The sequence below is a fragment of the Phyllobates terribilis genome, unplaced genomic scaffold, assembly GCF_046119375.1.
Source record: "Phyllobates terribilis strain yellow unplaced genomic scaffold, ASM4611937v1 Scaffold_2__4_contigs__length_985480577, whole genome shotgun sequence".
NCBI classification, from domain to species: Eukaryota; Metazoa; Chordata; class Amphibia; order Anura; family Dendrobatidae; genus Phyllobates; species Phyllobates terribilis.
Genome location: NW_027362762.1, coordinates 102315216 through 102340740, shown reverse-complemented (window position 1 = coordinate 102340740; position 25525 = coordinate 102315216). Strand labels below are relative to the sequence as shown.

At 41.2% G+C, this 25525-nt stretch overlaps 1 protein-coding gene across 1 annotated transcript in view; it reads left to right on the top strand.

Annotated features, from left to right (window-relative positions):
* The window catches only part of MTMR6 (myotubularin related protein 6), a 62372-nt gene that overhangs the window by 23788 nt on the left and 13059 nt on the right, over positions 1-25525 (top strand). Inside the window, exons 5-11 of the mRNA XM_073662449.1 lie at positions 70-198; positions 4819-4953; positions 5031-5163; positions 8948-9057; positions 13714-13839; positions 14866-14915; positions 16686-16886. Coding sequence (XP_073518550.1) covers positions 70-198; positions 4819-4953; positions 5031-5163; positions 8948-9057; positions 13714-13839; positions 14866-14915; positions 16686-16886 — 884 coding nt within the window. The remainder of the gene's footprint in view (positions 1-69; positions 199-4818; positions 4954-5030; positions 5164-8947; positions 9058-13713; positions 13840-14865; positions 14916-16685; positions 16887-25525) is intronic.

The window sequence follows — 25525 nt, the reverse complement described above, 5'->3', positions numbered from 1 at the left end:
GTCAGGTCGGGTATTGCGATCTGAGCACAGACCATATATCACGGCCTTATTTTATATTTTATTTTTCAGGTATGTGAGACTTACCCTAGAGACCTGTACGTACCTGTAACTGCTAGTAAGCCGATCATTGTGGGAAGCTCAAAGTTCAGAAGTAAAGGCAGGTTTCCCGTGCTGTCTTATTACCACCAGGAGACGCAGGTATCTATTTCTGAAATGTACAAAACTTATGGGGGAATGTTTTTAATAGGCATTATGATCACAGTTTTGTTTCCTGATGCAGAAGTCTGAATTCCCTAAGAAAGGTGAGGTAAGAAAAAGTTATCATGTATTCACAGGATAGGTGATAACTACCAGATCGGTGGTGGTCCATCTGCGGAGACACCCAATAGGTGACTTCCATCCCGTGTGTGAATGGAGCCACGGTTGAGCCTGATCGCTGCCGCTCCTTTCATTCCCTGTTGGATTGCCAGAAATAGTCGAGTACATCGCTATCAGTGTGGAATCCCGGCGATCAGATCTCCATACACCGATCTAATCGTTATCACCAATTCTTACCGGAATGCCCCTCTACCATAAAGTATCAAATTATAGAAATTTACCGTAAACTGGTATAAGTAGACTAAATGGTAACAGCCTGCAATACGCTCCTACATACTCAGGCAGATACAATTCTTTATCAGACGGCGGTGACCTTTCTTTGTGTATTCCCTGCCCTGGGCATTATTCACATTAGTGCTTGTCATATGCAGCTCTCTTCACTGACCGCACACGGACACATAATGGTGCTATGTACAATCGAGGGCAAAAGTTTTGGGACTTACACAAATTTTGTTTTTCACAAAGTTTGTTGCTTCAGGTTTTATAGTGTCAATTTGCATCAAGTCTAGATGGTTATGAAGAGTGATCAGATGAATTGCAAAAGAAATGCAAAATCATTTCTTGCCATGAAAATTAACTTAATCACAAAAACCTGATTTCCTCTGAATTTCAGCCCTGCCACACAATTAGCTGCTAACATCATTTCAGAGATCTTATTTGTTAGCTCAGGAGAAAGTGTTAATGAGGACAAGGCAGCTGATATCACTCAGTCATGCCGATTGAACTATAAGGCTATGTGCCCACGTAGCAGATTTGATGCAGAGCGTTTTTGCCTCTCTCTGGCAGAAAAAACGCATGCAGATTTACATGCGTTTTTTCTGCCAGAGAGAAGCGTTTTTTCAGCGTTTTTACATGCGTTTTCGCATGCGTTTTTTCAAGCAGTTTTCCAAGCGATTTTGAGCATCACTTGGAAAAGTGCTTGACAAGTTGGTCACACAATATAAATCCATGCAACCGGCATAGATTTATAATGTGTGAACAACTGATGCTTTAAATGCAGCATCTATAGTAAAAAAAAAAAAAAAGAAAAAAAAAAGAGAATTAAAACGTTAAAAATAAAAAAACTCTGTATACTCACCTCTCCGGTCTCCTCCAGTCTGCTCCCGGCGGCGATCCTCTCTCCTCGGCGTCCCGCAGTGTACTGTCAAGACCTGCGGTGACGTCATTTAGTCACTTGATGGTCACGCGACCATCACCTGACCTCCGACGTCAGCGGTCGCGTGACCATCAGGTGACTAAATAACTTCACCGCAGGTCCTGACAGTACGCCGCGGGACGCCAAGGAGAGAGGACGTGGCTGGGAGCAGACCGGGGGCCGCCAGAGAGGTGAATATACTGGTTTTGTTTATTTTTAACTTTTTTATTTCTTTTTTTCACCGCGTGGTAGCCGGGATAAAGAGAAGTTGTAGTCTCCTCTTCATCCCTGGTATCACACGCACCGCGATTACGCTGCAAATTCGCGGCCATTGAATTTAATTGAAACGCAGCAAATCCACATATACCTGCGGGTTTGCTACGTTTCAATGTTCCTCAATGGCCGCGAATTTGCAGCGTAATCGCGGTATAAATAATCATGCTGCGTTTTGCAACGCAATGCGAATTCGGCACGCAAATTAGTGCATCATTGCACAGCACATCCGAATTCACATTGCTTTGCATGGCAGACTGTTTTACAAGCATTTTCGCAGCCGTAAAAACGCCGCAAAAGCGCTACAAAAACGCTACGTGGACACTTAACCTAAGAGCTCAATGGTTGATGTAAAAGGGGTCTGGTGTTAAAAATCATTGTCTTTTGTTAACCATGGTTGCCTCCAATGAAACATTTGAAGTCATCATTGGTTTGCATCAAAAGGGCTTCACAGGAAAGGACATTGCTGCTTGTAAGATTGCCCCTAAATCAACCGTTTATTGCATCATCAAGAACTTCAAAGAGAGAGGTTTAATTTCTGTGAAGAAGGCTTCAGGGTGCCAAAGAAAGACCAGCAAGAGCCGGTACAGGATTGGTTCTGCACCAGTGCAGAGCTTGCTGAGCTTGCTCAGGAATGGCAGCAGGCAGGGGTCAGTGCATCTGCACATGCAATGGGTGAAAGGCTTTTGGAGGCGGCAGAGTGTCAAGAAGAGCAGCAAACAAGCCACTTCTCTCCAAGAAAAACATCAAGGACAGACTGACATTGTGCATAATCACAGGGATTGGACTGGAGAGGACTGGGGTAAAGTTATTTTCTCTGATGAAGCCTCCATCAGACTGTTTGGGACATCTGGAAGAATTACTGTCCGGAGATGGAAAGATGAGCGCTACCATGAGTCCTCTGCCATCCCAACAGTAAAGCTTCCTGAGACAATTCATCTGTGGGGGATTTTCATCCATGGAGGGGGCTCACTCACAATTTTGCCAAAGTATCTAAACATCCTCTAGGAACAACTTCTCCCAATGATGCAGGAACAATTTGGTGATGGACAATGCTTTTTCCAGCATGACAGAGACCACGTCACAAGGCAATATTGATAAGTGGCTCGGTGAACAAAACATTAAAATGGTAAAAAACTGATGGCTGGGAGAAGCATGGAAAACCTCTCTGAAAAACAACTAACACTCGGACCAAAAATGGATGAAAAATGGATCCAGCACACTAATGAAAAACATACTGTAATATCTCCAGTATGGCAAACCATAGGTCTCAATTGGGAAAAGGCCAAAGAGGCCAGAAAATTGCAATACAACTCCAAGAAATAAAATCCCAATTTTATTAAAGAAGTGATTTAAATTACATACAGTTGTGCTCAAAAGTTTACATACCCCGGCAGAATTTTTCCTTTCTTGGCCTTGTTTCAGAGAATATGAATGATAACAAAAAAACTTTTTCTCCACTCATGGTTATTGGTTGGTTGAAGCCATTTATTGTCAAACTACTGTGTTTTTTCTTTTTAAATCTTAATGACAACCAAAAACATCCAAATGACCCTGATCAAAAGTTCACATACCCTGGGGATTTTGGCCTGATAACATGCACAGAATTTGACACAAATGGGTTTGAATGGCTACTAAAGGTAACATCCTCACCTGTAACCGGTTTGCTTGTAATCAGTGGTTGTACATAAAAGCTGAGTGAGTTTCTGGGATCCAGACAGACTCTTGCATCTATCATCCAGCCACTGACGTTTCTGGATTGTGAATCATGGGGAAAGCAAAAGAATTGTCAACAGATCTACGAGAAAAGGTAGTTGAACTGTATAACACAGGAAAGGGATACAAAAAAATATCCAAGGAATTGATAATGCCAGTCAGCAGCGTTCAAACTGTGATTAACAAATGGAAAATCAGGGGCTCTGTAAAAACCAAACCACGCTCATGTAGACCAGTAAAGATTTTTTATTAAATTATTTCTGCTATTACACAGCAACCAGACCGCTAATATGGGCCATACAGGTATGTATAGATTCACATTTCTATCACCTGTATGCCCATATTAGCAGTCTGAAAAGTCCCAGGGGGTGACAGATTCCCTTTAAGAACTGGGGTATGTGAACTTTTGATCAGGGTCATTTGGATGTTTTTGGTTGTTATTAAGATTTAAAAAGAGAAACCACAGTAGTTTGACAATAAATGGCTTCACCCAACCAATATCCATGAGTGGAGAAAAGTTTTTTTTGTTATTATTCATATTCTCTGAAACAAGGCCAAGAAAGGAAAAATTCTGCCGGGGTATGTAAACTTTTGAGCACAACTGTAGGTAAAGTCAGCAGAAAAAGTAATAGTAAGCAACAGTACCTCATGAAATATCAAAGCACAGTGGTGTCAATATTAAGTAGCATCTCTAAGGGCGTATACCAAATAGATCATATATGTAGGTAATGCAAAATAAGCATGTTAGGGATGATATAGCAGTGCATTATACCATACTTATGTATATTAGTGAAGGTAACTATACTAGTTAAATATACATACTGATGGTAAAAATTATATTAAATTCCATCAAAAACATTCCAAGTTTATCGCAACATGTTTTAGTGTATAGATAAATGAAGTGCAAGTGCGTATATCCTCTAAATTCCAGTCATGAACTATACTGTTAAATAACAACAATAGCAAACATTAGAACAGGGGATAGAGATAATAATAAGACCTTCAGTTTTGCTGACCCATGTGCTACGCCCCAACGCGCGTTTCACCCTGCTTCCTCAGGAAACCCCCTCTATTGAAATGGAGGGGATTAAAGGGAAATGAATGTTTGTTCTCCAGAATCCAGGCTATTTGATGCATAAAATCTTGCAGCCTGGTTAATATACTTTTACGTTTAGTGTCCCTTTAAGAGAGGTGAGCGCTATATGCGATGGTCCAGTGGTATAGATGACACTTAGCTGAGTAGTGATCAGTCGTCTACAATGGAGATGTGTATGGTGTGGTGTGAGGCAATAATCACTTCTTTTCCTTCTGGTTAGGTGGCCATCTGCCGTTGTAGTCAGCCTTTGTCGGGCTTCAGTGCACGGTGTCTGGAAGATGAGAATATGCTGCAGTCAGTCAGTAAAGCCAACCCTGAATGGCGCTCGATGTATGTCATGGATACCAGACCCAAGGTAAGTCTGCAGCTCCTCCATGTTTACTACTGTCTAAGTCTGGATGTATCTCATGAGAACACATTGTCACTTTGTAGCTGAATGCCATGGCGAACAGAGCGGCGGGAAAAGGCTACGAGAACGCCGACAATTACTCTAATATTAAGTTCCAGTTTGTGGGAATCGAGAATATTCACGTCATGAGGTCGAGTCTGCAGAAGCTCATGGAAGGTACGAGATGGAGTCCCGCCTGGTATAATGTGGTCGTACTGAAATGTAATCGGGGGCAGATTATAATGGAAATCACTAGTTTATTAAAGGGGTTCTCCAGGAAAACAAGTCCTCACCTACGTGCAGGATAGGCGATAAATTACTGACATCTGGGACCCGCACTGATCGGCAGGATTGGGAATTCTTATCCCCGATGGTGCACTTTTATCCCGTTACAAAATGGTGCTGCGGGTCACATGACCCGACCACCACTCCAATAATTTTTTATAGGACTGGCAGAAAAAGCCGAGCACAGCTCTCCGAATCGGTCATGCACGCTGCTGCTTCGTTCTAACCGGGATAAACGTGCTCCGTCAGGGATAAAAGTTTCCCTTTCTGCCAATCGGTGCAGATCCCAGTAGTCAGAGACCAATAAGTTATCACCTATCCTGTGCAGTAGTTAGAGGCCAATAAGTTATCACCTATCCTGTGCATAGTTGACAACTTGTTTTCACCGGAGAACCCTTTTAAGGATTTTCCCAGTTGAGATTAATGGGAAAGTCAAACTCCATAACTTACCCTATTCACTGTGAAACACCAAAAAAAGGCTTAAACTTTTTTTTTTTTTTAGAAAAATACTTAAAAATGAAATCTATTTACTCATCTCCCCTGGCGATTCGGAGGCTCCGGGACGTTATCAATTAAAAGCTACAACGTCTATTCTAGCGGGGGTTAAAAGTTCTCCGTCCTGCCAATCGGTGGTGGTCCCAGCGGCCGGACCCCGACCAATCAGAAAGTTATCACCTTTCTGTAAGATAACTTCTTCAGTGTCATGCATAAAAAAAAAAAAAAAAAACTACTTAAATTGCACAGTAAAGTTCATCTCTGCCTGCTGTGCGGGAGACTCTGCTGCAATCCCCTGCGCAGCGCTCGCTCTCAGTACCAATGTCTCAGTCGGAGCACCACTAATCATTGGGGGACTTATCCTCACCCTTCTATTACTTTTTATGGCAGTGAATTATTTTTCAACTGTTTTTTTTTTTTTCATTTAGGGAATTTATCTTATTTTACTCTCTATTTACAGGAGATGGAAAACACTTGATTTGTTCAATCCTGACGTACCCGTCTCAGCAAACACCAGGATTACCCAAGAAAAAACAATGGTGGAGCATCTTTTTGAAAAAAAAAAAAAACTCCTTTGTGAAGTTCTTCTATTATTCCTCCTGGACATATATGAATATATTGGCACTGAGTGTTACCATTCACCTTGTCAATAGGATATGTCCTTAAGTCTGACCCAGTGCCGGCTGCTAATAGTTCAGCTTCATTGGCAAGGGGCATGGTAACCTCCAATTTCTTCATACATTTCAAGGAGGAATAACAGAGGAACAACACAACAAACTGTTATTAGAGAAGATGCTCCGGAATTGTTATTTTTTAGGAATAAAAGTACATACTAAGACATGTCAGGAGAGCTCACCGGTTAATAGTTTTCAGGGGCTTTGATCTATTAAAAATTAACAAACTAAATGATACTGCAGGCCACTCAGTGGTCTGCACTGACACAGGAAGTGGAATTGTCACTGTATCACCAACCGCAGGACTGCTGCACCTTGTGATTGGCTGCAGCGGTCACGTCTGTAGATTTATTTTTTTATTTTTTTTTTATCACGCACTGCTCAAGTTACCTGACAGCTGCAGCCAATCACAGGCTGCAGTGGTCCTGCAGCTGTTGTTGTGATATATTCTGTTCCTGTGCTGGAGATTCATTTGGGTGCCGGATATTGTTATTTTTTTACAGATCCAAGTACCAGGGGAACTTCTTTCTTTTTTTTGCCCGTACGACTTCTTTAAGGAGCACTTTACTGACCTAAGGGGATAAAAAGCTTACAGCTTTCTTCCGTAAAGACACAGATTAAATATTGGAAGGTCTTTGTTGTGCTCCTAATGGAAAAAATGAGTCTGTTAATAAATAAATGACAAATTGAAGATTGCTGTATATTCTGTTTCATCCACTAGATGGCAGTGTGCACCTCTGGTGACTTTATCTGCAGCTGAGGGAGTAAATGACACCATGGGACAGTGCAGTCAGCAGGACCATGTACAGTAGTGATTAACCCTTTCATGACCAGGCGCTTTTCTGTGGAGGGGTTTTCCTTTGAATTTTCATTTTTTTTCTTCTCCTTTTATTTTACTCTCAACATAGCTATATAAAAGTTTTTTTTTTGCGGGACCAGGTGTAGTTTTGAATGATCTCATTAATTTTACTGTATAATGTACTGGAAAAAAGGGAAAAAATGTTTTGCCTTCTGATGCCATTTTCCAAGACCTGTTTTTTTGTGGGTTTTTTTTTTTTTTTTTTACTTTTATCTATTGAGCTCTGTGAGGGCTTATTTTTTTGTGTGGTGACATTTTCATTTATACCAGTTTGTGGTTCATACAATGTTTTTTTTGTTGTATTTTTCTTTAGAATGGTTTGGTGACTGAAAACTGCAATTCTGACATTTTTTGATTTTTTTTTTTTTCTTCTCCTTACGACATTTACCATATGTGCTAAGCCATCTTTTATTTTGATAGCCTGGACTTTTACAGACATGGTGATGACAATTTTTTTATTTATATTTCTTCATTTTTCTTCAGGAAGAAAGGTGGCGATTTGACTTTTTATATATATATTTTTTTTAACCTTTTTGAAAACTTTATTTATGACTTACATTCCCTTTTAGTCCCCTTAGGAGACTTGAACAAGCAATTTATTATATACTGCCATAGTAACCTGTTGGTACCCTGCAATCAAGCTGCGCGAGGTGGATGTAGTACTCTCATGCATCGGCAATCGCTCCATTTACATTTAAATGCCACTTTAAAAGCTCAGCTCTGGCCGCTGCTGTTAGACATAGATGCCAGTTATGTCATGCTGCTCCTGAGCCCCCTACGCATTTGCTGACAAGTGCAGGATGTTTATGTTCGTCCTTATGCAATAAGTTGTTAAAGTGGTCACGTAGATGCAGTAAAATGTGTCTTTCACATTGTTGTTCAATTATTCATTTCATGATGTGAGGGTTCACAAGTCTGCATTAACTCTATTTGTAGCCTAAGGCCGGCTGACTGCAGGCTTGCTGCTTAAGGCCGGCTGCCTGCAGGCTTGCAGCTTAAGGCCGGCTGCCTGCAGGCTTGCAGCTTAAGGCCGGCTGCCTGCAGGCTTGCAGCTTAAGGCCGGCTGCCTGCAGGCTTGCAGCTTAAGGCCGGCTGCCTGCAGGCTTGCAGCTTAAGGCCGGCTGCCTGCAGGCTTGCTGCTTAAGGCCGGCTGCCTGCAGTCTTGCAGCCTAAGGCCGGCTTGTGCATCTAAAGACGGAGGTTTTCTTTGCATTTGTTCACTACAGGGTGTTTTTTTTCTTGTAAAAAGCGGAGTTGCATTTTTAAATGCAGAATCCCAACATTCTCCAGTAAAGCATAAAAAAATCCCTTTGCTTCAAAAATGCATCAAAAAAGAGGAAAACGCATAAAATGTCTAAACAAAGATGCAATAATCCGAGACGATTACTATTGTGTATTTAGTTCGAACACCTGCAAAAAAATGTGCAAGATACAACAGAGCTTTTCAATATCTGAGAATATGGCCAGTCCAGAGCTGCAGCAGAATTCTGCCAGCTGTTAGTGGAAACAGTCAACTAGCCGGTTATCAGACCCCCCACCCCTAGACAACAATTTACACAATAAATACATTTCGCAGTGAAAGTGTCCTGCTCTCCTGCCTTGTTGTGATATCACTGCTATATTCTTCTTATTTCTATTCTTTTTTCAGTTTGTGGATCCAAGAATCTATCTGTAAATGACTTTCTAAGTGGCCTAGAGAACTGTGGATGGCTGCGTCACATCAAAGCTGTGCTGGACGCTTCCGTCTGGTTAGCAAAGGTATGGGAAATGTGTATTTTTACAGAATTAAGTACATTAGTGTGATATCACTCAATCAGTGTGTTGGAATGTCAATTAACATTTAAGCTTGATCCTTTACCAGATTTCACTATTCACTTTGCTTATGTTATTGAGTGAACATCTCGGACCTGATGAGGGTGGTGTACTTACTTTGAAAACCCATGTCAAAATGGCTGTTAAATCCTGATATTAAGAGGTGCAATTAATGAACTGGATCTTCATTTTAGTGTCAGGCAGTAAAAGCAGATTATAAACAGCCATAATCGGATTATACAGCCATTCTGACGTGTATTTTTTTTCAACATAAGTTTACCAGTCACATTGGGTGTAAGAGAGCGATTTAAAAATGTATGCAGTTTTTTGGGTATCACTAAAAACATCAGTCTGCCTCTCAAAAATCCAAACCTCACACAGATCCATCAACCGAAAAATTAAACAGTTACAGGTCTCAGAAAATGGCGACGCAAACCATATTTATTTTTCACCACCAAGGTTAAAACTGGATACGTTTGGTACCACATTAATCGTGCTGACCGGTAGAGTCCTATTGCCCGCTCATTTTTACCATACAATGAACTCTGTGTAAAAACAAAACCCAATAAACAGTGATGAAATAGCATTTTTTTCATAATTTCACCTTACTTGAATTTTTTTTCTGATTTACATTTTATCGGAAAATAAATGGTGTCAATCAAAACTACAACTCTTCCTGCAGAAAATAAGCCTTTTTATGTCTATAGAAAAAAAAAAACATTATGGCTCTTGGAAGAAGGGGAGGAAAAAATTAAATCCCAAAAATAAAAATGTTTGCGGCGGTAAAAGATTAAAGGACAGTTTCAAGAGCAGGAAATAGTCTGCAGGCTGATTTTTTTTTTTTTTTTCTTTTTTTTTAGCTTTAATTTTCCTTTTAAAGGGGCTGTCTCAATAAAATGCATACACCCGGGTCTCGCTTCCCGCACCCTTGGAAAACCACTGATTTTGCTGGGGTAAGCGGACATTTTCCTTTCAGTGGTCACTGCAGAGTATAATATTACATTAATACATCTAAATGTTCATTAGTTACCTGATACAATATTTATAGCCAGAAAGTTGTTCTCCATTTCAGGCATTAAAGGGGTATTCTCATCTCCAAGATCCTATCCCAGAATGTAGTTATGATGTAATATTAGCAAATACCTCCAATTAGAAATGTAGTCGCTTACCCCATGTGCAGGGCGTTGCAGTAGCTTAGGTATCCATGGTTACAGCCACAAACTGTTAACTATCACTATATCAGTGGTCATAACCATGGATACCATGGTTCACGCTAAACTTTCCTCCCATCTCTCATCTAACTCTCTCTTCGACAACCAACAATCTGGTTTCCGTCCCCATCATTCCACTGAAATGGCCCTGACCAAAATTACTAACGACCGAATTACAGCCAAAGCTAACAGACAATTCTCTGTACTCCTCCTTCTAGACCTGTCCTCTGCCTTTGCCACAGTTGACCACTGCCTCCTACTCCAGATCCTCTCTTCCTTTGGCGTCAAAGACCTTGCCCTATCCTGGTTCTCCTCATACCTTTCCAACCGCACATTTAGCATCTCCCATTCCCACACTACCTCCTCACCCCGCCCCCTCTCTGTTGGAGTCCCTCAAGGCTCTGTCCTAGGACCCCTACTCTTCTCCGTCTATTCCCTTGGCCCGGGACAGCTCATAAAGTCCCATGGCTTCCAGTACCATCTGTATGCTGATGACACTCAGATCTACCTCTCTGCTGTCCTGAATCCCAGCATGTCTATCGGCCATATCCTCCTTCTCCTCCCTCTATCTCAATCTCATTTTCGACAAAACTAAACTCATTATCTTTCCTCCATCTCACGTATCTTCCCTACCTGATCTATCTATTACAATAAATAACATCACTCTTTCCCCTGTACCGGACATCCGCTGCCTCGGAGTAACCCTCGACTCTGCCCTGTCTTTTCCCCTCTTGTCGCCTCCAGCTCAAAAATATTTCCAGAATCCATCCCTTCCTCAACGCTCAATCTACTAAAATGTTTGTGCATGCCCTCATCATCTCCCGCTTGGACTACTGTAACATCCTCCTGTGTGGCCTCCCTGCTAACACTCTCGCATCTCTCCAATCTGTTCTTAACTCTGCTGCCCCACTAATTAATCTCTCTCCTCGCTACTCCTCCACTTCTCCCCTCTGCATATCCCTTCACTGGCTCCCATTTCTCCAGTGTATCCAATTCAAACTACTAACACTGACCTACAAAGCCATCCATAACCTTTCTCCTCCGTACAACTCTGTACTAATCTCCCAATGTATTCCCTGACGTGATCTCCGGTCCTCCCAATACCTCCTTCTCTCCTCCACACTTTTTCGTTCCTGACCCAATCGCCTCCCAGACGTCTCCCAATTATCCCCTATCTTCTGTAATTCTGTGCCCCAACACGTCCGATTATCCGCCACATTCAGATCCTTCAGACGCAACATGAAAACACATCTCTTCAAGAAATCTTACAGCCTGTGATGACCCCACTGCTTCCTCAACACCACTGGAGCTCCTGCCTTACCAACACCGAAGCTGCTGCAACCCCCCATTCTACGGTCTCCTTCCCCACCAGTCTGTAGACTGTAAGCCCAAGGTCCTCTTCCCTCTACCAGTCTATCATTGTTAGTTTGTTCTCTGTAATATATATCTGTATTTTGTATGTAACCCCTTATGTACAGCACCATGGAATCAATGGCGCTATATAAATAAATAATAATAGTAATAATAATACCTAAGCTACTGCACTGCCCTGCACATGGGGTAAGCGACTTAGCAAACCTGAAGAACTATAATACATTTCTATTTGGAGGTATTTGTTAATATTATTATTACACCTACTGCGTATTGGGATAGGATCTTGGAGATGGGAATACCCTTTTAAGTTCCCTGTAGAAACAATTACACATACATCAAATCAGGAGGTCTTGACATTATAATGGGAAATAAGATGGAGTCCAGCTTTTCGCAGACAGTTGGAGAACCCAGGGCCTGGAAATACTCCTTTAGTGTGTACACCGGTAGTGAGGGAGGGATGTGCTGCCGCTCACTGGTGTCAGCCTGGGGCTGCGCTCCTCCCTGCCTGGAATCACAATTAGGGAAAGATTCCTGGTGCTCGTCGGTTACAAATATCCATTATATGTCTCCAGGTGGAGAAGAAATGATGAGAAAAGGTCTCGTCACTGTACATTGTAGTCATTAAAGTTCTTGCGTTATTCGTTCGGAGGCGCCGAGATACAATTATCTGGTTTCATTGTAATGTTATTTGGACAATCAGTCATTTGTGTTTTTTAGACCTGTTTATTCCACTTTCTGAAATATAACCCCTTTTTTATCAGTTTTTCCAAATAACCAAGAGCTACAGCTTATTTTTTTTGAAGATTAGACATTTCAATTACTTAAAGGGGACCTGTCACCAATTCTAAAGGGACCAATTTTTATTCGTATTTTATTTCCGCCGCTCCCCTGAGTATCCCATTTTTTTTATTTTTTTTTAAATCCACCATACGGTTCCAGAGATGGGGGCAATTAATAATATAATAATAATAACGAAAACTAGTCACTTAGTGGCAGGTTCTCTTTAAAGAAGCACTCCTCCTCCTCCTCCCATCAAAATTTTTATCCTTTTAATATATTGCAGTCATATTATATAGCACTGTGCACTTACAATTGCTCATTTTGCCTTTCTACCCAGATAATTCTTCTCTTCTCCATTAGGTCTATAACATTACAGTATTAAAAACTGACCAGCTGAATCCTTCTAAGCTCTATGTAGAAACAGGAGGTCATTGTTTCCTGCAGGAGTCATACGTCACTTCAAAAGTTCCTGGTGAGGGGGGCGGGAGGGAGCAGCTGGGTCAGGAGTTGAAGAGGGGAATGATAAATGCAGGGACAAGAGACTTCCTGTTTCTACATAGAGAAGACTAAACAGAAGAATTATCTGGATAGAAAGGCAAAATGAGCAATTGTAAGTACACAGTGCTGTATAATAAGATGAATGCAATATATTAAGAGGATAAAAGCTTTGATGGCAGGGCATCTTTAAAGCGAAGCTGTCAGGTTCCATAACTGATTTAAATCGCAACGTCGGCATCTGCTGTGATCTCACTATCCTAGACGCTTTAATCCCTGGCGGAGGGGCCGAGTTAGCGAGATCACTGGGGGCTGCGAAGTTGGTCCGCACACACCGATTGGACTGTACAGTATCATGCTGGAGACAGCGAATAAAGATCGTTTTTGGAGGTTTACCGGGGTGCACAGAATGGATTGTTAGCATCCTAATTTGGAAGGATAAAGTGTGCATACGTCAGAAGAAAAAAATAAATATATATATATATATATATTTTTTTTTTTTTATGAATTACACGGTAATCTATATGTACCACCAAATAATACAATTTCTCCCGTATAAAACAAGGCATCGTACAGTTACATGAATGAAAAAAAAATAAAATAAAAAAACGTTCTGGCTGCTAAAATATGGAGAGGCATGCATGAAAAAAAGAATATAAAAAAATAGCCTGGTCACTACCCAGCCACTCTGAGCTGCTTCTATGGTACTTACACCCAGAGCCATTCATTTCTCTATTCCCAGGCTATATATGACGAGAGGACCAGCGTGCTCGTCCATTGCTCCGATGGCTGGGACCGCACATCGCAAGTCTGCTCACTGGGATCCTTACTGCTTGATCCATTTTACAGAACCATCAAAGGATTCATGGTAAGTCCGACATCACCTAATGTGTTCTCCCTGTGAAAACTTAAGACGGATGCGCCGTACAGCATGGAGGAGATGCTGATTCCAGCAAGGATAAAGAAGATTATTTCCTATAGAATAGGATTTAGGAAATTTAGAGGAATATGTAAATAGACAAATTTTCTTTCAAGAGACCATTTACAGTCCTATTTTTGGCTCAGTAGTAAGATCAGGCTGAGAATCGGGTTTTATATGGTTGGTGTAGAGCACTACTCGGCCATTAGTGAGCTCACTGCACAACCAGATTTCACAAGTAGGGCGTAGTCTTGCGGTCCTATAAATCGGATTGAGATTGGAACGCAGTGCTTGGACTGGCCGGCCGCTCTACCCACCAGAGCGTGACTGCTGCATTGAAATACATGAAGCTGTATCAGGCGAGTCGGGAGAGCTGCCGGCCAGTCCGGCCAATTTATACAACCATCTAACTGCAACCTTACGAGTTGGAAGAGATTATTGCCCTTGTATCTACTTTTGTATGGCCGAGGACTTGACAGTTTTCGAGTCAGTTGAGCATAAAATCGGCCATCTACATAAGAAAGCGAACACTTACGAACATTTCACCATCTCTATAAACATGTAGTTTCAGCCTAAAATTGGGTAGAAAGAGATGGCAAAGTATCGGCAAGTAGAAATGTCAAGAGGACTCTGTAGTCATAAATTTGTCGTGTCCTGCTGACGGTAATCTGTTTATGGACAGATGGGTACATGGACTGTAGGTTATGTGGAGCTGAGGTTTTTCATGAAAACCATATTTTGCTCTTCCAATGTCTAGATGATATAACATAGACTGTAGGTTGGCTTAGCCCCTTCCCAACACCCTCTCTCTACTATATATATGGTGCGGGTGGGATGAGCTCACCGCAAACCACTGTACGCATATGGCTCTCACAGATCACTGATTACTAACTGCTTAGAATCCTTAGTTCCACAGCGACTGTAGCATCTAAGCGGTTAGAGAGAACTTTCAGGATTTACTTTCTTCTTTTTCAGGTTTTAATTGAGAAAGACTGGATATCATTCGGACACAAGTTTGCCGACAGGTAAGTATTTGCTCTTGATTGGCTTCTTAATAATATAAAGTTATATCGCTTTCCCATATAGATTATCTCAATTTCTCAACATTCTCATGATTTCTGTTTGCTGTCAGTGAATAAAAATATCCTGGTCTAAATCCGTTGTTGCAAATGAATAGCTCGATTGGCTGCATAAAACTGAATGGAAATAAGTAAAACTTGAATGTTTTGCAGTGATGGATTCCCATACATGGTTGTACAGTACAGGTTTTATATTTACCTCTTTGTGTCAAAAAGGAAATGTGAAACGAACATTCTGCTGATAACAAAAGATGCAGGAGTAATAGAATATTAGGATATTATTTACCACATATAATACTGTGGGTTTTTTCCTGCAACTGATGCAATCATGGAAAAATATAGAAGCTTTCCCTTTCAAAAAATGCAACAAAAATATGGCAGATGGGGTAAAAAAAATGATGACTTGACTTCACCGTCTGTGTATACGCAATCATTACTGATTATGCAGTGATACATCTCCATCTTCTATATTGTGTTCATGAATAGACCTGCCATTCAGGAGACTTGGTAAGTTTTGAACAACCCCATTAGTGACCTGGTGGAAAACATTGATTGACCAGGAGAAATATCCAAGATATAGCTGAATAGATTTTTTTTTCTTACTAATTTTTTGCTCAAATGTACTTGTTTTTTGTTTTCTCTAGTGTTCTAGAGAGAAGTCTTTAGAACTGATGAAAGTGAACCTGTCGTCATATATATAAAACCCCTGAACCTCCACCATAGTTTTTATACAGGATGCTAATAGACTTGTCTCCCTCAATAGTCTAGAGATGCATAACAGAAAAAGTAAAGTTAGAAAGTATCACACGCAACATGTGAAGAGTCATGTGGGCAGTCACCGTTTTTAAAGTAGTCATGTAGTCCCTCGTGACTTCAGGCTTTATTGATTTCCTACAGGCCAGGATACATTTTTATATGTCAACTCCACCAGCATCTGCGAGGTGTACTGGCATTGGCTTTTTTTGACTGGTAATGAGTTATATTAGCCAGCACTTCATGACTCCTGAGGAAACAAGGACCGCCCTCATGTCTCTTTACAGATATCAGGCATTACTAGATTTTTTTCCCGTTGGGTTACAAAGAGTGACATTTTTAGCAGGGCTGTGGAGTCGGTAAGCCAAACCTCCAACTCCCGACTCCTCAATTTCCCTGACTTTGACTCCCTCATACATGGCTGATGTTTAAGTGATAAATTTACTGTAGTAAAATGGTAACATCAGGCTTTTCATCACCATTATGATACAATAATCAAGCTATTTACTTGCCTTAATCCTGTTTTCTTGTTCACTCTAGCAGTTCTGAGATGAGTGCAGTCCTTCCTCTTTATCCTCTGATCTGTAGAGGAGGAGCTTCACTACTCAGCGTGTACATAAAGTGCAGCAAAGATTCATCTCAACTAAAAGCCGAGATCCTGAGATCAGGAACACAACAGACATTTATAGGACATTTCATAACTTTCCAAAATTCATATGAAAACATTTACAGCACATCCTGCATTGTACTACTGAACCCAATGTATTATATATTTTAGGAGTCTGAGTCGGTCTATTTTATTCCATCAAAATTAATACCGACTCCACAGCACTTATTTTAGGAACCTATTCCCATTCTGTATAACGGTATGGTGCTGCTTTATTATCTATAGATCTTATAACAGGTTCCCTTTAAAAAAAAAAATAAAAAAAAAAATATGAAGTTATGTGTATTTGGTTGTAGGTGCGGGCAGTTGGACAGTGACGCCAAAGAGATCTCCCCAGTGTTCACACAGTTTTTGGAGTGTGTCTGGCATCTGACCGAGCAATTCCCGCAGGCTTTTGAATTCAATGAAGCGTTTCTTCTTCAGATACACGAGCACGTACATTCCTGTCAGTTCGGAAACTTCATTGGAAAATGTGAAAAAGAACGGGAAGAACTGAGGTTAGTGATCTATTCTTGCGGGAAAAGAAATATCCTACCGCTCAGGTTTTGTTTTAATACAAATAGTGATATGGAAAATGTAAAAAAAAAAAAAAAATTCTAAAAAAAAAAAAATACATTTAACATAAAATACTTGATCTACACAATAAGTCATTTTCTTTAGATACAATTCTCTTTAAGATAACTGACTAGTTTTACCTGGAACGCTATAAAAAACAAATATAATAAACGACTTAAGTTGTTAAATGGAGTCTGTCTGCACAAAATGACTGTTGAAACCCAGCACAGGCACTCGGTGCATCATGGTGGAGCCAAACATTTCAGTGCGCCATCCAACTTGCTTGTTTTTCTGCCCACTTTCTGGCTCCTATAAAGCCAGGGTGCACAATTTTCTTTAAAGGAGTTGACTGCCTCTCAGACTATTAATAATGGGTTGTTGTGTACTGTTCAAGCCTTTTAATATACCGAACCCCCAAACCATGTGTATGTTAATGTTTCCTGGCAATATTATCGGCTCAAGTTTTTTGTAGTAGAGCCGTGGACAGGAAGGAAAGTCAAAGGCGCGGCTTTTTGCTAGCTTTTTCCTGTCCAGCTTGGTTGTCGTTTCTCTCCCTATTTGTGTATAAAGAAGAAACTGTCAATCATACCTAGTAGGATAGGGAGAAGCTGGCGAGGAGCCACCCCCTTGACTCCTCTGTTCCTGACTCTTTTTAAAACAGTGTTTTCTCTGTGACCCGGCCCCGTGCCAGCATGTTATATATTGTAGCTGGTTGTCTCATAGAAGTCTGACGCCCGGTTCGGGCTGCAGGAAACTTCCGACAGGTTACCTTTATTACATATACAAAATATTTCTGATCAGCACGGTTACAGCCTAATGAGTCTCCGTGAAGTGACCACAACGCTTGTTAGCGAGAGCAATTACATCTATCTTATAACATTACTAACTGCTAAATCAAGGCGCTTATTTGCTGTATTTAGAATGATTAATGCCCCTTCAATCGCTGTTTTGACAATTGGCAGCAATTAGGCTAATGTACTAAAACGATAGGTTTCTGGATTAATCGAGGCGCAGATTAAGGTCACCCTCCTCTGGCAGGAACAGGCTAATTTTCTAATTAATTGGATGACGATTATGGTGAAATTAAAGGAAAAGCTTTATATAATTAGCAAATAAGCACAAAAAAACAGCAGCATACACAGAGTATGTGTGTGTGTGTGTGTGTGTGTGTGTGTGTGTGTATATATATTTATTATGTACAGTACAGACCAAAAGTTTGGACACACCTTCTCATTTAAAGATTTTTCTGTATTTTCATGACTATGAAAATTGTACATTCACACTGAAGGCATCAAAACTATGAATTAACACATGTGGAATTATATACTTAACAAAAAAGTGTGAAACAACTGAAAATATGTCTTATATTCTAGGTTCTTCAAAATAGCCACCTTTTGCTTTGATGACTGCTTAGCACACTCTTGGCATTCTCTTGATGAGCTTCAAGAGGTAGTCACCGGAAATGGTCTTCCAACAATCTTGAAGGAGTTCCCAGAGATCCCTTTTGCTTTGATGACTGCTCTGTACTGTATATGTGTATATATATATATATATATATATATATATACATATATATATATATATATATATAATATATATATACTTCTCAAAAAATAAAGGGAACACTTTAACAACAACACAATGTAACTCCAAGTCAATAACACTCCTGTGAAATCTACCTGTCCAGTTATGAAGTAACACTGATTGTGAATCAATTTCTTCTGCTGTTGTGCAAATGGAACAGACAACTGGTAGAAATGATCGGCAATTAGCAAGATACCCCCTATAAAGGAGTGGTTCTGCAGGTGATGACCACAGACCATTTCTCTGTTCTCATCCTTTTTGGCTGTTGTTTTGGTCACTTTTTCATTTTGCCATTGCTCTCACCCCTAGAGGTACAGTAGCATGAGGCGGTGTCTACAGTAGAAACGATAAAGTTGCTCAGGTAGTGCAGTTCATCCAAGATGGCACATCAGTGTGAGCTGTGGCAAGAAGGGTAGCTGTGTCTGTCAGCACAGTGTCCAGAGCATGGAGCAGATACCAGGAGATGTGGAGGGAGCCATGGGACCCAGCAGCAGGACCGTTACCTCCTCCTTTGTGCAAGGAGGAACAGGAGGAGCACTGCCAGAGCCCTGCGAAATGACCTCCAGCAGGCCACAAATGTGCATGTGTCTACACAAACGGTTAGAAACCGACTCCATGAGGGTGGTATGAGGGCCCGACGTCCACAGATGGGGGTTGTGCTCGCAACCCAACACCGTGGAGGACGCTTGGCATTTGCCACAGAACACCAGGATTGGCAAAGTCGCCACTGGCACCCTGTGCTCTTCACAGATGAATCAGTTTCACACTGAGCACATGTGACAGACGTGACCGAGTCTGGAGACGCCGTGGAGAGCGATCTGCTGCCTGCAACATCCTTCAGCATGACCGGTTTGGCAGTGGGTCAGTAATGGTGTGGGGTGGCATTTCTTTGGAGGGCCGCACAGCCCTCCATGTGCTCTCCAGAGGTAGCCTGACTGCCATTAGGTACCGAGATGAGATCCTCAGACCCCTTGTGAGACCATATGCTGGTGCGGTTGGCCCTGGGTTCCTCCTAATGCAGGACAATGCCAGACCTCATGTTGCTGGAGTGTGTCAGCAGTTCCTGCAAGATGAAGGCATTGAAGCTATGGACTGGCCCGCCCGTTCCCCAGACCTGAATCCGATTGAGCACATCTGGGACATCATGTCTCGCTCCATCCACCAACGTCACGTTGCACCACAGACTGTCCAGGAGTTGGCGGATGCTTTAGTCCAGGTCTGGGAGGAGATCCCACAGGAGACCATCCACAATCTCATCAGGGGCATGCCCAGGCATTGTAGGGAGGTCATACAGGCACGTGGAGGCCACACACAATACTCAGCCTCATCAGGAGCATGCCCAGGCATTGTAGGGAGGTCATACAGGCACGTGGAGGCCACACACAATACTGAGCCTCATTTTGACTTGTTTTAAGGACTTTACATCAAAGTTGGATCAGCCTGTAGTGTGTTTTTCCACTTTAATTTTGGGGGTGACTCCAAATCCAGGCCTCCATTGGTTAATAAATTTGATTTTCATTGATAATTTTTGTGTGATTTTGTTGTCAGCACATTCAACTTTGTACAGAACAAAGTATTCAATGAGAATATTTCATTCATTCTGATCTAGGATGTGTTATTTGAGTGTTCCCTTTATTTTTTTTGAGCAGTGTGTGTATATATATATATATATATATATATATATATATATATATATATATATATATATATATATATATATATATATATATATATATATATATATATATATATTACTGTTCAAAAGTTTGGGGTCATGTAGAAATTTCATTATTTTTGAAAGAAAAGCACATTTTTTTTTCAATGAAGCTAAGATTAAATGAATCAGAAATACACTCTATACATTGTTAATGTGGTAAATGAGTATTCTAGCTGCAAACGTATTGTTTTTATTGCAATTTCTACATAGGTGTATAGAGGCCCATTTCCAACAACCACCACTCCAGTGTTTTAATGGTACATTGTGTTTGCTAACTGTGTAAGAAGGCTAATGGACTTTTAGAAAGCCCTAGAAAACCCTGGCACAAGTATGTTAGCCCAGCTGAAAACGGTTTGGCTGATTTGAGAAGCTATAAAATTGACCTTCCTTTGAGCTAGCTGAGAATCTGGAGCATTACATTTGTTTGTTCTATGAAACTCTCAAAATGGCCAGAAAAAGAGAACTTTTATGTGAAACTCGACAGTCTATTCTTGTTCTTAGAAATGAAGGCTATTCCATGCGAGAAATTGCCAAGAAACTGAAGATTTCCTACAACAGTGTGTACTACTCCCTTCAGAGGAGAGCACAAGCAGGCTCTAACCAGAGTAGAAAGAGAAGTGGGAGGCCCCGCTGCACAACTGAGCAACAAGACAAGTACATTAGAGTCTCTAGTTTGAGAAATAGACGCCTAACAGCTCCTCAACTGGCAGCTTCATTAAATAGTACACGCAAAACGCCGGTGTCAACGTCTACAGTGAAGAGGCGACTCCAGGATGCTGGCCTTCAGGGCAAAGTGGCAAAGAAAAAGCCATATCTGAGACTGGCTAATAAAAGGAAAAGATTAATATGGGCAAAAGAACACAGACATTGGACAGAGGAAGATTGGAAAAAAGTTTTATGGACAGACGAATCAAAGTTTGAGGTGTTTGGATCACACAAAAGAACATTTGTGAGATGCAGAACAACTGAAAAGATGCTGGAAGAGTGCCTGACGCCATCTGTCAAGCATGATGGAGGTAATGTGATGGCCTGGGGTTGCTTTGGTGTTGGTAAAGTGGGAAATTTGTAGAAGGTAAATGGGATTTTGAATAAGGAAGGCTATCACTCCATTTTGCAACGCCATGCCATACCCTGTGGACAGCACTTGATTGGAGCCAATTTCATCCTACAACAGGACAATGACCTAAAGCACACCTCTAAATTATGCATGAACTATTTAGGGAAGAAGCAGGCAGCTGGTATTCTATCTGTAATGCAGTGACCAGCGCAGTCACCAGATCTCAACCCCATTGAGCTGTTGTGGGAGCAGCTTGACCGCAAAAAGTGCCCATCAAGCCAATCCAACTTGTGGGAGGGGCTTCAGGAAGCATGGGGGGGAACTTCTCAAGATTACCTCAGCAAATTAACAGCTAGAATGCCAAAGGTCTGCAATGCTGTAATTGCTGCAAAGGGAGCATTCTTTGACGAAAGCAAAGTTTGAAGGAGAAAATTATTCTTTCAAATAAAAATCATTATTTCTAACCTTCTCAATGTCTGGACTATATTTTCTAATCATTTTGTATGAAAATGTATGAGTTTTCATGGAAAATACAAAATTGTCTGTGTGACCCCCAAACTTTTGAACGGTAGTGTGTGTATATATATGTGTGTGTGTGTGTATGTGTGTGTGTGTGTGTATGTATATAATATATACAGTACAGACCAAAAGTTTGGACACACCTCATTTAAAGATTTTTCTGTATTTTCATGACTATGAAAATTGTACATTCACAGTGAAGGCATCAAAACTATGGATTCACACATGTGGAATTATATACTTAACAAAAAAGTGTGAAACATCTGAAAATATGTCTTATATTCTAGGTTCTTCAAAGTAGCCACCTTTTGCTTTGATGACTGCTTTGCACACTCTTGGCATTCTCTTGATGTTTTCACTTCACAGGTGTGCCCTGTCAGGTTTAATAAGTGGGATTTCTTGCCTTATAAATGGGGTTGGGACCATCAGTGTGTTGTGCAGAAGTCTGGTGGATACACAGCTGATAGTCCTACTGAATAGACTGTTAGCTGCTTTTTTCTTGCCATAATACAAATTCTAAGTAAAGAAAAACGAGTGGCCATCATTACTTTAAGAAATGAAGGTCAGTCAGTCCGAAAAATTGGTAAAACTTTGAAAGTGTCCCCAAGTGCAGTTGCAAAAACCATCAAGTGCTACAAAGAAACTGGCTCACATGAGGACCGCCCCAGGAAAGGAAGACCAAGAGTCATCTCTGCTTCTGAGGATAAGTTTATCCGAGTCACCAGCCTCAGAAATTGCAGGTTAACAGCAGCTCAGATTAGAGACCAGGTCAATGCCACACAGAGTTCTAGCAGCAGACACATCTCTACAACAACTGTTAAGAGGAGACTTTGTGCAGCAGGCCTTCATGGTAAAATAGCTGCTAGGAAACCACTGCTAAGGACAGGCAACAAGCAGAAGAGACTTGTTTGGGCTAAAAAACACAAGGAATGGACATTAGACAAGTGAAAATCTGTGCTTTGGTCTGATGAGTCCAAATTTGAGATCTTTGGTTCCAACCACCGTGTCTTTGTGCGACGCAGAAAAGGTGAACGGATGGACTCTACATGCCAGGTTCCCACCGTGAAGCATGGAGGAGGAGGTGTGGTGGTGTGGGGGTGCTTTGCTGGTGACACTGTTGGGGATTTATTCAAAATTGAAGGCATACTGAACCAGCATGGCTACCACAGCATCTTGCAGCGGCATACTATTCCATTCAGTTTGCGTTTAGTTGGACCATCATTTATTTTTCAACAGGACAATGACCCCAAACACACCTCCAGGCTGTGTAAGGGCTATTTGACCAAGAAGGAGAGTGATGGGGTGCTACGCCAGATGACCTGGCCTCCACAGTCACCAGACCTGAACCCAATCGAGATGGTTTGGGGTGAGCTGGACCACAGAGTGAAGGCAAAAGGGCCAACAAGTGCGAAGCATCTCTGGGAACTCCTTCAAGATTGTTGGAAGACCATTTCCAGTGACTACCTCTTGAAGCTCATCAAGAGAATGCCAAGAGTGTGCAAAGCAGTCATCCTCCATGCTTCACGGTGGGAACCAGGCATGTAGAGTCCATCCGTTCACCTTTTCTGCGCCGCACAAAGACACAGTGGTTGGAACCAAAGATCTCAAATTTGGACTCATCAGACCAAAGCACAGATTTTCACTGGTCTAAAGTCCATTCCTTGTGTTCTTTAGCAAAAACAAGTCTCTTCTGCTTGTTGCCTGTCCTTAGCAGTGGTTTCCTAGCAGCTATTTTACCATGAAGGCCTGCTGCAAAAAGTCTCCTCTGAACAGTGGTTGTAGAGATGTGTCTGCTGCTAAAACTCTGTGTGGCATTGACCTGGTCTCTAATCTGAGCTTCTGTTAACCTGCGATTTCTGAGGCTGGTGACTCGGATAAACTAATCCTCAGAAGCAGAGGTGACTCTTGGTCTTCCTTTCCTGGGGTGGTCCTCATGTGAGCCAGTTTCTTTGTAGTGCTTGATGGTTTTTGCAACTGCACTTGGGGACACTTTCAAAGTTTGCCCAATTTTTCACACTGACTGACCTTCATTTCTTAAAGTAATGATGGCGCCTCGTTTTTCTTTACTTAGCTGCTTTTTTCTTGCCATAATACAAATTCTAACAGTCTATTCAGTAGGACTATCAGCTGTGTATCCACCAGACTTCTGCACAACACAACTGATGGTCCCAACCCCATTTATAAGGCAAGAAATCCCACTTATTAAACCTGACAGGGCACACCTGTGAAGTGAAAACCATTTCCGGGGACTATCTCTTGAAGCTCATCAAGAGAATGCCAAGAGTGTGCAAAGCAGTCATCAAAGCAAAAGGTGGCTACTTTGAAGAACCTAGAATATCAGACATATTTTCAGTTGTTTCACACTTTTTTGTTAAGTATATAATTTCACATGTGTTAATTCATAGTTTTGATGCCTTCAGTGTGAATGTACAATTTTCATAGTCATGAAAATACAGAAATATCTTTAAATGAGAAGGTGTGTCCAAACTTTTGGTCTGTACTGTGTGTGTATATATATATATATATATATATATATATATATATATATATATATATATATATATATAATATGTGTACACACACATGTACATACTATGATACTTTGAAAAGCGTTGACAAATAAACCATAATCTTTTATTCCTGTCTCCTCATCCTTCTGAGCTGCAGTTTAAACCCATTTGATTCCAGTTCTTTTGTTTCCATTACTGTGGGTCTGCAGCAGCCTACCAGGTGAGAGCTACTGCCCATATATTTCCCCAACATATTATGCGGATAAAACCCTATTGCGCTCTTTATCCTTCCATGTTTTTACTAACTACATCTATATTATATATAAATGATAGCTGGGAAGGACAGGGTTAAATTTCAGCTCTGCAGTATTTGATTAGATCCACCTGCATGGTTTCCCTAAGAAGCAGGAAGTACAGTGCCTTGTGAAAGTATTTGTCCCCCTTGAACTTTTCTACCTTTTGCCACATTTCTGGCTTCAAACATAAGAGTCAACAGCAAGTGGGACACAATCATGAAGTGGAACGAATTTTATTGGATATTTTAAACTTTTTTAACAAATTAAAAACTGAAAAGTGGGGCGTGCAATATTATTCGGCCCCCTTGAGTTAATACTTTGTAGCGCCACCTTTTGCTGCGATTACAGCTGCAAGTCTCTTGGGGTATGTCTCTATCACTTTTGCACATCAAGAGGCTGAAATTCTTGCCCATTCTTCCTTGCAAAACAGCTCGAGCTCATTGAGGTTGGATGGAGGGCGTTTGTGAACAGCAGTTTTCAGCTCTTTCCACAGATTCTCGATTGTTTTCAGGTCTGGACTTTGACTTGGCCATTCTAACACTTGGATACGATTATTTTTGAACCATTCCATTGTAGATTTTGCTTTATGCTTGGGATCATTGTCTTGTTGGAAGATAAATCTCCGTCCCAGTCTCAGGTCTTTTGCAGACTCTAACAGGTTTTCTTCCAGAATGGTCCTGTATTTGGCTCCTTTCATCTTCCCATCAATTTTAACCATCTTCCCTGTCCCTGCTGAAGAAAAGCAGGCCCAAACCATGATGTTGCCACCACCATGTTTGACAGTGGGGATGGTGTTTTGAGGGTGATGAGCTGTGTTGCTTTTACGCCAAACATATCGTTTTGCATTGTGGCCAAATAGTTCGATTTTGGTTTCATCTGATCAGAGAACCTTATTCCA